Source organism: Mycetomoellerius zeteki, unplaced genomic scaffold, assembly GCF_001594055.1.
Source record: "Mycetomoellerius zeteki isolate Tzet28-1 unplaced genomic scaffold, Tzet1.0 scaffold698, whole genome shotgun sequence".
NCBI classification, from domain to species: Eukaryota; Metazoa; Arthropoda; class Insecta; order Hymenoptera; family Formicidae; genus Mycetomoellerius; species Mycetomoellerius zeteki.
The window spans coordinates 33,097-46,190 of NW_017257717.1; the positions used below are offsets into that span (position 1 = coordinate 33,097).

The 13,094-nt window shown below is 33.3% G+C and overlaps 1 protein-coding gene across 2 annotated transcripts in view; it reads right to left on the minus strand.

Annotated features, from left to right (window-relative positions):
• Positions 1-941: 941 nt before the first annotated feature.
• Positions 942-13,094, minus strand: part of DNAlig3 (DNA ligase 3) — a 53,320-nt gene continuing 41,167 nt past the window's right edge. For both annotated transcript variants that reach the window (XM_018457953.1, XM_018457952.1), the window contains 14 exons: positions 12,807-12,884; positions 12,188-12,359; positions 11,625-11,780; positions 11,252-11,383; positions 10,950-11,029; positions 10,340-10,427; positions 9,708-9,785; positions 9,301-9,424; positions 8,740-8,810; positions 8,516-8,662; positions 7,036-7,626; positions 5,301-5,392; positions 4,122-4,221; positions 942-1,221 (listed from right to left, as the gene is read on the minus strand). In XM_018457953.1, coding sequence (XP_018313455.1) covers positions 1,075-1,221; positions 4,122-4,221; positions 5,301-5,392; positions 7,036-7,626; positions 8,516-8,662; positions 8,740-8,810; positions 9,301-9,424; positions 9,708-9,785; positions 10,340-10,427; positions 10,950-11,029; positions 11,252-11,383; positions 11,625-11,780; positions 12,188-12,359; positions 12,807-12,884 — 2,056 coding nt within the window. In that variant the 3' untranslated portion in view covers positions 942-1,074. The remainder of the gene's footprint in view (positions 1,222-4,121; positions 4,222-5,300; positions 5,393-7,035; positions 7,627-8,515; positions 8,663-8,739; positions 8,811-9,300; positions 9,425-9,707; positions 9,786-10,339; positions 10,428-10,949; positions 11,030-11,251; positions 11,384-11,624; positions 11,781-12,187; positions 12,360-12,806; positions 12,885-13,094) is intronic.

Genomic DNA, 13,094 nt, shown 5'->3' on the forward strand with positions numbered 1-13,094 from the left:
TTAAATATATGTTATATATATTAAGCAGAAATACAAAACTAATATAATAATAATGCACATAGACTTTGGCAAAATAAAATGGCAAAATAAAATAATAATGCAAAGAAGAAACGAAAAAATTAGTGCTAGTTATATAATATATGTATATGTATGTGTATTAATGTTCACTTATATTGCTAATTTTAATGTAATATTATTTGAATGAAGGTATTGTGAAAGGCAGCTTAATGGATAAAACTCATTTCATGTATGTATCACACATACGACTAAAAAAATCTGAAAATCTGAAATAGTCCCTTCTCGGAACTCGATCTCCAGATCTCGGTATCGGCTGCATCAATTTTATTTGGACTGGTCGCAATCGAAAGTTACCGATGATATTATATAATAAAAGTGTTTTCAGATTTTTGATTGCGGTTTTAGTTTTTCTGAGTAATTTTAATCTAAAGTTTATTGGTGTCAAACCTCCAGATGAAGTTAATGGTAGCGTCGCGAATTTGGCAACGGCACGAACATGTAGTACGCAATGACGTTCACATATCACGCGGTCAAGCGGCTCGTGTTGTATTTTTATGCACTTGGCGTCGCGACCGCTACCGCGTCGCTTAATTTATAATTTCTTTTAAGTACATGAATTAATTTTTTTTTTTTTAATGAGATTATTATAATTATTTTATTCCCCAGAAACGCGATTCGTTTGCTGCAAACAACTACGTGAGATTTTCGTTTATTTATTCATTCATTCATTTTTATTTTTACATAATATATACTTAAGTATATGAAATATGCGTGTGTGTGTTTAATATAAGTGTTAAATGTGTGTAGAAATTTACTTGAAATAGGAAATAAAAAATTAAAGGGATAAACTGAGAAGGTAATTTCATTCTCGATCAAAAGCCTCTGTACTTTTTCCTTATTGCTTAATTTCATTTTTTTATTTTCATCAGAAGATACTTAAACTTTGCTTTGTTACAGCCTCACATACTTTATTGACATTTACAAATATTATAGCATTTACAAAACACGAGTTGTACATAAATCGTATACGGAATGCGTGTGTATGTATTTGTTGCGTTAACGATGCGTGCATGGGCAATCACAATAATCGTTGGCTAGCTGGACCGCATGCCGGATTTCGTCCTGCCTCCTGGACCGCGCGGCGGTTTCCTCCAGCCAGGACACGTTCACGTGCCTGACGGTCCGCGGAAAGACCGCGTACTCCTTGGGAATGAAAAGAGCAATATTTTACGATAATGTCTCACGTATTATCGGAAAGTTCATTCATTTTCCCTTTCGAGAGCCGGCGCGAGTGCCAAAGTGCAAAAATGGACTTTGAAAGAATTTAATCAACGTAATGTTTCGATTACAGGAATAGCCTTTCCTCGCCTTTCCGCGTTCTTTTCCGAGCGATGTGTTAAATGACTTAAAAAATGATTATTCACGTTGCTCAGGTTTTAAATTAAATAAAACAAGATATATTTTTAAGTCACAATCGCTGGAATTTATTCGTTTTCACCCACACGGCTCTCGCCATTAATAAACGAGAAAAGAACGAATAAACCTTTTGATAAATTCGATAAGCACTTATGACGCAAGCATTGTACGTTATATTGAAAAATACGGTATAAAAAGAAGGCAGGGGGCAAAGTGAAAGAATTAAAAAGTTCATCGGTGTAAAATCGTGGGACGGCGATGCGAATTTCCGTGACGTCCTCATGTCACGTTCCGCTTGCGACACACAAATACAGGGTGAGTCACTTAAGACCGGCCACCCGAATAACGCCCACAGTTTTGGAGATAAGAAAAAATGTTTCAAATGAGAGTGGAACGGTTTCAAGGAAGACGTGTTTTGGTCGTGTTGTCTTTCTTCTAGGTGGAGTTCTCCAAAAAGATTTGAAGGTCATCTCCATTTTTTTAAATGGAATTGTATAATTTTTTTTACACAATATGATTCCTCTAATTATTCTGCATATAAAAGTATTAAGGTAGAGATATAAAAAAACCAATAGTTTACGAGATATTTTATACTTTATTCTAGCATATATTAACATAAAATATTAAATGACTCGTAAACTATTAATTTTTTAATAATCGTACCTTAATGCTTTTATGAACAGAATAATGAGATAAATCAATTGATGGAAGGAAAACACACAGTTGCTTTAAAAGAAATATGTATGCAAAATGGATAATTTTTTAAATAAGCAACTATGTGTTTTCTTATACTGTATTTATAATTATATTTCGTATCTTATACTTATATTTCGTACTGTTTTTTTTATATTCTATCTTAATACTTTTATATGCAGAATAATTAAAGGAATCATATTACATAAAAAAAATTATATAATTCCATTAAAAAAAAAAGAGGTGACCTTTAATATCTTTTTGACGCCTCCACCTAGAAGAAAAACAACATGACCAAAATATGTCCCCCTTGAAACCGTTCCACTTTCATCCGAAACATTTTTTCCTATCTCCAAAACTGTGGATGTTATTCGGGTGGCCAGTCTTAAGTGACTCACCCTGTATATGTTTTCCCCAACCGCAAGAGTAACGACGGAAAATTAACCGGCGATAACCGGTCTGATAATCGGCTCTGACGATTAATCGAGCAAACCCGGGAACCTGCTATCAGGATAGCGGAAAATGCTGAACGTCGGGGGTCGGAGACAGTAATGGCCGCAGTATTAACCGCGATTAATCCGGTTATGGTCCCTTAACTTTTCCTGTTTCCGTCGTATGGGTGTTAAATTTCCATGCCGCCGCGATTTTTCGCTGATAAAAGCAGTAAAACGGCCTGGCAATCGTTAGATAATGGATCAGTGGAGTGTTATCGCGAACGGAGGGATGCTTAGGCTTAGGACCGAACGAGAAAAGTGCAACCCTCAGTGAAAGTATTGCGACGAACTATATACATGCATATATGTTTGGAGATAATAATTTTACTCAAAATATAATTAACTTATATGCAATTATATACCAACATTATAATGTATATAATTTATTATACGTAGGTGAGCCAATAAATAGGGAAGAGTGAGAAGAAAAACGCAACCCCCTCGGTAAAAATTTTGCGACAAACGTACATTTGAAGGGGATAAATTTTTTATATACAATTACATACCTGCGTTATGGTATATACATATAACATAATATATTATATAGTATATTGTAAGTTACCTGGGAAAGAATGTCTTATATATAATTATATAAAATTATATATAAAATTAAATAAAATTATATATAATTGTACATAATTAATAGATGTCTTTATTCTAAAAATATATTTAAAAATATTTAAAAATAGAAGCTTTATTTTAAAATTAATAAAGTCTTTATTTTAAAAATATTTAAAAATTAATAGGTCCTTTATATAAATAATACTCTGTTTGGTTTTAAACTACAATAATTGACATTCATATATTATCAATATAAACTATAATTTTAAACAAAAATTAAAACCTTTGCCTTCTAGAATTATCCGTCACTCAATGCTGAATCGATTTTATTTTTTATTTAAAATTATAGTTTATATTAATAATATATAAGTTAACTTTAATTCCTACAAACTCTGTATACATGTAATGTATGTACATCAAATTTGAAGACATTATCTAATGAAATTATTTAGTTCTATCGACATCATCTGAGACCAGATGTACGTAATCAATGTATATGTTGGAAAATAGTCCAAATTTTGAAAACAATTATCTTTTTAGTATGAATTATTATACTTATAAAAGCCTTAAATTTAATTAAAAGAAAAATTTTGTTAACATTATTCCATATCTGAAGGGATTAATATGCACTTTGATTTTTAGGGACAAAATTAAAGTTGCTTATTAGTTCATCACCATATATAAAATTTTTATCCGCTACGTCTATACTTGCCAACGATATTTATGCTCAAATATTTTTTAACTCAAACATTTCCAGATTTTCACACGAAAGAGATGAGTATCTTTATTCTGAAATTTACCCAACAGATTTTTCTCGGAACCGTTTTGCTCAAAATTAAATTTCTCGCCGATTCCTCTGTCGCACCCTCCACACAATTACGTATTACAATCTTGCGAGAACACGTGTGCATTACGCCGTTTAAACTAGTTCAAACTTACCCCGAGGACAGCCGAGGACGGAATTTCCGCGCGGGTGTGGATGACGTGGGTCGCCGTCGAGTTGTATCCATTCACCAGCGTAACTATCGTAGCGCCGAGTCTAACATATCAACGTTGTCAAGGAAGATTGTAGTCTGAGGACGTCAGCGTGGCTTTAAAATCGCCCCGAGAGGTGCATTTCTCGTAAGAACGAGGAAAGTGGATCTGGGATCGCGCCGTGGAAACGTCGCGGGGACGATTCCAGCAACGGGAATAAACGATCCCTTCGGGAATAAGAATCTTAAGTACACGAGTCTGCACATCTCTGGCCATTGTAACGCATCGAGAATCTGATTTATAATGCACACTGCACCGCGTTGTGCCGTCGAGTGCTTTGTTTCTTGATAGTTCGTGAATTACATATACCCTTCACTGAGAGAAAAGTGTTTGGTATTTGTGATTATAATTGCATGATAAAGTAATTAGGAGCTCCATATTATTGCTGCTATAATGTTAGTAATAATAATCATATATGATAGTTTTTTCAAACACAAAAAATTTACCTACCATAAATTATAATAATTTCAAATATATTAATATAGTAAAATATCAAGATATAAATAATAAATAAAATAAATAAAATAAACATTTTTATTCAGCATAAAAATATGTTTCTAACACAAATACCAAATGTTTTTTACTGTGTACTTTGGTTTATAACGATTTATTTTAAATCAAATGTAAAACAGAATATAGTAAAAGAAAACTAAACTTTGTTAAAATAAAGAAAAAAATATTTTTACTTTCAATGCAAGAGAAGAAGTGTAAGTAAAAAAAATTATGGTTTTCTTTTTTGTTTAATTCTGTAGCAAAGTGACATACCGAAGATTTTCAACCTCCATATAATGGCAAGGCTTGACCACCCCTAGCATAGATAGAGAACGCGTGTTACAAGTCCCGATAATGCAACTTCCCCATCAATACGAGGTCGACATTGCGTTACTTCGAAAATAGATTAGAGAATCGAGGGAGAGAAAGGGCGAGAACGGGGGCGATAAAAATTTATGAAATTATCAGGGGCAATCATAAAATTATCGAGCTTTTATGATGGCGAATGTAAAATAATTACGTAATAAAAAGTAATTACGGTGAGTAATAGCGAGCCGCGAATTATCGAAATAATTATGAGAAAAAGGATACGTTTTAAGCATCCTTCGCGCGTCCCTCTTCCTACTCGTGTCGAAACCAGGCGCGAGACTCGCTCGCACGTCTTGCAGCACATTACTGAATTTCTGAAAGAAAAATTGCGATTGACAGAATGAAAAAAAAACAAGATAATGCAATCGAGAAAAATAATAATAATACGTGAAGTTAAAGTAATACAGACTAAAGAAGGAAAAAGATAAAAATTTATACAGAAGAGGTAAAAACAGTATCAAAATAAATCAATCAATAAATATGTCTATATGGTAAGTATATAAAAAATGTAAAATTTTTTATAATATTGTAATATATAATACTACATAATAAAATGTGATAATTATATATATGATTATTTATAGCACATAAATAATTTTATATAAATAGATTTAATGTGCAAAGTAATATATAAAATAATCACGAAGCACTGAGATCAGTTAAATAAATGCAACAAAGTTAAAAGTGGACACATTTGCGACGAATATGCATAAATATTCGTAGCTAGGTAAATAGCAGTTAGATAACTTCTAAGAAGATAAATAGAGGAGACCGACTACCGGGGCACGATGATTCAACATCGCCAATACAGATAGCGAATTGCAAATAGCGGGAATAGGTTCGTGAAAGATCGTTGATAGGACACGTTGGCGGTGACAGATTTATTACAAGAAATCAGCGAGATGGACATTTTCTTATTTTTTCACAAGAAAAATTGAAGAAATTCAGCTACATGATTAACCCTTACAATATATAAGGTACAATTTGGTGTCTCATCACACATGGGTCCATCCGTTTTTTTTTCACGTATTCAGAATGGTTTACAAAATCTCTAAAAATTCACCAACATACTTTAAACTTTCTAGAATAAATATTGAAATTTTATTTTGAAAAATAATAAAATGTAGTATAATTTATAATTACCGAAAGACTCAAAGAAATTTACACGAACAGGAATCGTTCGATCACTAGTGACCCAACCTGGTATGGTGAGGGTTAATTAACAGCGATATGTTCCTTGAATGTACAGAGAAATTCAGTCACTGAATTCGGACGTGCCAGACAGCACACGCAATAATTGCTTCGTAACATAAATAAATAAACGGTTTTCAAGCACGAACATAGATAGAGCAGAGTAAACGGAGCGCAGGGGTGTTTAACGCTTGAATAATATTAATTAGGCGATGTGACTAATGTTATTTGAGCGTAATAGAATAAATAAATGAATGAATTGAGTAAATACAAATCGAGAGGGAGTACATAGTCTGTCTCAAAAGTTTCCGAACTTTGTTTAAAAATCTAATTTCTTATATGATTTTTATTTTTATTTATTTATTATTCTAACTAAAGTAATACAGTCTCTATATAATGATCGTACAATTTCTAGAAACATTTTTAACAAACTTCTTTTAAAATGGAGAAAATGGCCTCAACTCAAATCTTCTATATCTTACAATTTCCGCGTAAAATGTGTTCTTCCAGCTTCATTTTTAACTTTAGAAAAGAAATAATCACAGAAAGTTATAACAGATGAATAAGTACTCTCACAGCAGTAGACAACATTTCGTACTTGTAGAAAAAAAGTTCGGAAACTTTTATACAAACCGTGTAGAAGAACAGAATGTGACAAGCGTTTATTAAAATTCGCGATATTGTCTGAAAAGAAAGATAGAAATTTAGAAAATGTTGCAGAAGTCGAGAAATAATTTCTATCGAAGAAAGAAACGGTATCACTTACGGTATCCTCGACGTCCGAATCGACGGAACTCGCATCAAACGAGGACTCGAAGGATCCTTCTGTCCTCGTAATCGATTTTCCTTCCTTTTTTAATTTCGTTGACGAGGGATTCTCCGTTTTTCCCTTAATCTCACGTTTCAATCTCTTCCTCTCCGACCGGACTTTGTCGGACGATCCTTCGTCGCAATCTTTTCGTCTTTTGAGGGTACCTTCCTGAAGCGATACTCCCTTGACTTCCTCCTTGATGTCCTCCGGCAGTTCTTTCTTGGCTCTAGAACTCGTCGATGGCTCGTCCCAGAAGCTCGTTCTCGAGCTCTCGATCTTCTTCGGGGATGTGTTCTTCGCGGAATCGGACGGTTTCTTCCTCGGAGAAGTCTTTACATCAGTTAACGTATCGAGCAAACGGCCGAAATCAACGGACTCGGGCTTCCTTTTGAAGAGAACACGCAATTCGTCCAGGGTGGTGGCCGTCGACCAGTCCTTGTCGTGGCGAATCCGCGTGACACGCGGAAACCGGATGCTGATGGCATCCGCGGTGTGCACCCCCTGGTTCGTAAACTCAGCGCCCGTTATCTCCCATACCGGCTGCTTCTGTTTATTCCCCCCCGACGTCGAAATAACGATTAGCGATTACGACGGATTAATGGCGGAGCATATAACTCTGCAGTATAATGGGCTCCGTAATTTGCGTTTGAAAAAGGAGCTTGAAAATGCCGAACGAAGAGAGATCAATTATGATCATTAATTAGTTGATTAATTACAGAAAGAAACGGAGAGTAATATTTAAAAAGAAACTTAAAAATGGGAAATATTTTAAGTCTTTAAAGTAATTACAATATGAAGGATTTTAATTAAATCGTTTTCATCGTATAAAAATCTCGATGCAACATCGGCTTTGAGTCATAAAATAATTTAAAAAGGAAATTAGAAGTTAAGTACCGAAAGGTATAACGTAAGATTGCTTATATACAGGGTGTTAGTTAAGTATGTTGCCATACTCAACAGAGCGATTCTTTGGTTTATTTCAAGTAAAAAAGTCCATATAAACATGTGTCCTAAACGGCTTAGTTTCCGAAATACAGGTGAATGTTCGCAAATGTTTGACGAAATGGTAAATTATCTGGTTGGAGATATCTTCCTGCATAAATATGCCTTGCTTCACGTGAGTTACCATTCGCACAACCGTAAACAAAGTGACAAAGTCAAAGTCAAAGTCACAAAATCAAAGTCTTAAGTAATACCTAATGTTTTAAAATGCTAATACGGCTCTGTGATTGGCTTATGACTTTTTATGATTGTACTTAAGATGGTTTTAAATGTAAGAACCGACTATGAATACTAGCCTTAAAATAACGCTGAGCCGTTTCAACAATGGATTGATTGTCCACACAACATGAAATATTTATGTGAATTAATTTTTAAAAATATTTTAATAAAATATTTCACATATTGATCGGTAAATCGACTCACTGCATTTTACCTTGGGATCCTTCGCCACGAAATCCGGCACCATGGGTTTCTTGGCATGCAACCAGCTCGGTAGCTTCTCCACATCCTTGCCGATCTTCACCATGTCCAGCTGATCCTGCAGCATCGTCAGGGTGGCATCATCGTGCCCCGTGTGTACCTACGACGACAAGACGGGGTATGATCTTTCACTTTAATTCGAGTTAACATTAAAAATTCAGTAAATATTTTACTTACTTTGGTAACGGTTAACCACTTATCGTGCCTCTCGTCATAACAGCCCATTAAAAAGACCGACAGCATGCCGCCTGTAAAAAAAGAAAAACACGTGAAAATAGCAAGCTTCGAGACCGAGTCGGTGCGAAAGATCGGTTGCTTCTCTATGAAATAAATTCCGTTTTAGATATGTAAATTCATTATCAATTTCATTTTTTGTCTATCTCTGCATTATCAAATTTAAACATTTTAAAAGCTGCATCGCGAAGTCATAATAATGACTATTTTTAGTTGTTATTACGAAACAATGACTGCGTTAAGCAGAGAAAGCAGTTTTGCAATTGTTGCAGAATTCTTTAATATTTGATCTTGCACTTTCTTTACTAAATCTAAATATATAAATCAATCATATTAAATAAAAATTTTATAATTGCAAAATTGCTTTCTCTGCTAAATACAGTCAACAAGGATCGTTTCGACGAGTTTAAACAGTTGCAATTATATAATAAAAATAATCCCGCGTTGTATCCAATTTACATTTTATAATATTATCTTTCGCACCGCGTCGCAGCTCATACGAACCTTTGTTGCCCGTGCCGTACCATGCACCAAGCACGACGAGATCTGCGCTATCAGCCATCGCACCACCGCACAGATAATCCTTCTTTACCTTCAACCAGTGCCTCTTTCCCGGCTCGTATTTGCTCTGGAAACGCGGAGATTTCGAATAAATGGAGTAAAACCCAAATGTCTGGTGATCCACGAAACAAATTTCGCAAGAATAGCGTTATCTTTAAATAAATTATCGACTTTATCGCAGGAAGTTATAAATGGATAAAACGAGAAAAACATGATTATATAAATAATCAAGTAAATATTAAACATGTAATTGTATTGCGCAATGATCATTCGATTAATTATATCAATAACATTAAAAGAATATAGCAATAATTTGGGAAATTAATACGTTTACAAGAATCGATACGCACGTCGATGTCTTTCAGGACCAAACCTTCAAGACCCAGTTTCAATACATGAACAATCCTTCCCGCTAAATCCCGTGGATCCTGAAATCAGACGCGAATTGTAATCCAATGCCGCTGTAAGTAAATATTCCAGATAACATTTCGTGCAAAAGCAAAGCAGTGTAATTTATTTGCTGATACTTGTTGTCGTAATGATAATGGCAAAAACATTTGCTAAATAAAATTTTACTTGGATGTTGCCAGCAAATTGCCGACATATATCAGCAATTAATAAGATGTAATATTTGTGGCAAAATTATTTACAAGTATTAGTTCGCATATTGCTATAATTTTGCCAAATTAACATTTGTACTTTTGATAATAAACAAAATTGCTTTAATCAGACACTTTTTATCACAATTGTTGCCGCAAAGTTACTGTAAAGTTACTCTACTCAGTTTGTGTGTTTCTTTGCTTGCAATCAAATGAGGACTTATCACCTTGTTGACAAATTGGTTGCAATATTTTTAGCAAATTTTCAGCAAAATGTCGGCAAAATGTTATCTAGATAGTAGCTGCGTTCAATAGACTCAACAGTTGAATCTGCTGAACACAGCCACTAATTAACATACTTTTTAAAATTTTTATTTCTTTACATGCACTTCGTGAATCTCCGATAACATTATTCTGTTCGGTATCTCCGTCATTCTGTCCTTCAAAATGTTCCTGCGCTCCAGCATAGATCTAACGCGATGAGAAAGAAAAAGAGAAAAAAATAGTTTTAACATGTATATATATAAAGTCAGAATAATACTAATTTACAGCCAAATACATTATTTGGAACCAAGAAAGATATTTTTTATAGATTTTTGGATGCTAAAAGGAAATCTAAACGTCATCTTACCAAAACTCTGTACGTAAATCTATCATAACATGGCTAAAAAGTGTGATATTAAAATTAAAACAATGCATTTTAAAGGAAATAAACAATATATTTATGGCTTCTGATAAAAATTTCATTATATTTCATTATATATTAACCTTTTTTATTAAAAAAATTTTAATATCACAAAAAATTATTTTTAACACATTAAACCTCACTTATTTCGTGAAACTTGACGTGATAAAATGTGATTCACGATATCGTTTTCAGCATCCAAAAATCAATAAGGATCACCTTGTCTAGTTTAAAATAATAAAAAAGTAAACTAGTGTAATTATTATATAAGATATTATTGTATACTTTTATGAAAATTCGATATTTACTTGTCTATAAGTATCTCGCCGTTGTAGTACAAGCAGTCAAAGACAAAAAGGCATACATTAGCGTTTTTGAATTCGGCTTTCTGAAAACAAATTCGACAATGTATATTAAAATGTCGCCTTATTATTAAATATGATTTAAAGTATTATTATAGAATGTTGCTAATATAATCACAAACTCATCATCAATTATAAAATTTAAAATTAAACGATATAAAAACAGACGCAAAAATATCGTAAAAGGAAATTTTCAGAGAAATGGGATGAAAAGATTTGTGACGAGGAACAAAATTCATCGCCCTTACTTTGTGAATGCCTAAGGTGCCGAAAGGCAAAGGTTGTCCGGTCTCATTGTCGACCATGAGAACCTCAGAATCGAGGATTAGATCGTCACCGTCAGGAAATGCCTGCGCTATGTAGTCCTTGAAGAGATTCACCTAAAAAAATAGATTACTCAATCGGCCGCCTTTCAGAAAATTCAAATAGAAAAAATCGAAAACACGCTTTTAATTTCGTATCCTGATCGTTAAATTTTGTAATAACAATCGTCATATTTTTTCCTACGTTATGTTAGTATGATTCTTTCTGTTTCTATAACGCGGTGTGAAACTTTTAAATTATAAAGCGATATTATATCTTCCAAATTGTTTACATATTTCCACAAGTTATCGTCTCTACCTTGTGCGGCAGGACCGGCTTGAGAGATCTGCTGAAATATCGAAAGTCGTTTCCGCTTTTGTGCACCTGCACGCGTTCGCCGTCGTACTTGACCTCCGACAACATCCCATTCGGGCACTTTCGCATCGCCATTTCCACGGACGTGCATGCCTCTGCCTTTAATTAATTAATCAGCTAATAACAAATAACTAATAACAGCGCTCGATTATTTAGCTTTCCGAATGTATAACTTATGAACTTCCTGAATGAAAGGGCGATGTTGCAATTTTGCAACGTTCACTTTAAAATTGAACAGTGAAATACAAATATTCTTCTATATACAGATAGTGCAAATATTGATATTGTACAGGTGAAAAATATAGCTAATTAAAACCCTCATATCTCAAAAACTTAAACTGTTTAAAATAAAAATTTATGAATAATTTTTTTACTTAATTTTTCGAGAAATTATTGCTATAGTATTTTGATTCGCAAAGAAGCCCTCTATATATATATATATATATATGTATATTATTAAAACTAATAAAAGACTAGATAATTCTCGCAGATTTATTTCGATATACCAGCATCGGTAAAACTGGCGTCATCAGCGAGATGGCTACTTTATTCCGGCCTAGAGATGAGCCTGAAGTGCTCGGTTTTTCTTCCAAGTTTGACAGGAAACGTCGTACCACCGCTTCCAGACATCGGGACATTTGGAAGGCCTTGTAGGCATCTGCGTGGACCGCCTCGAGACTGAGTATCCAACGTAAATATATGTATATATTTTAATTATTATCGAATTGAGTGAATGCAAAAATTCGGGCCCGATTTATTATTAAAAATTCATGCAACTACAACCTCGTTAAAAATATACAAAATTTATATTAAAAAAGGATTTTAAAGCTTAAAATCTTTACTTCCGAAAAGTCATTATACTTTTTTTATACGAATTTGATAATTTTTAATATAGAAAACAAGTTGGACAAAATGGGAAATTTTATTTCTCACTTTATAAGTCTGTCGTATTGCAACTCAAAAAACAGAACTCTTAAAGCAAAAACTTCGATCTATCGAATAGTATAATTAGATTTAAATAAGATACTGCGTTGTGGACTTAAATAAAAATTTTTTTGGACTCGGGCATTTTTGCACTCACCCATCTTTTGAAACTGACAGAAAAAAAAAACACTAAACACTTACATATGTTTCGGTCCGGCGTTAATCCTCAGATCATGCTTAATCAGACGTACGATCATCTTCAGATCGTTGGCGGTACATCTAAAATTTTTATCAAATATTCAAGTAAACATGAAAATAAAAAGATAAAAAACGATCATAGCATTTAACCGTTCCCCAGACAGCACAAAATATTTATGATAAATATTTATTAATATTCATTTTTTGAAATGTTATATAAATATTACATATTTTATATAAAGTTTTATTCGAAATATTATTAAAATATAGATTAAATATTTTATGTAATAT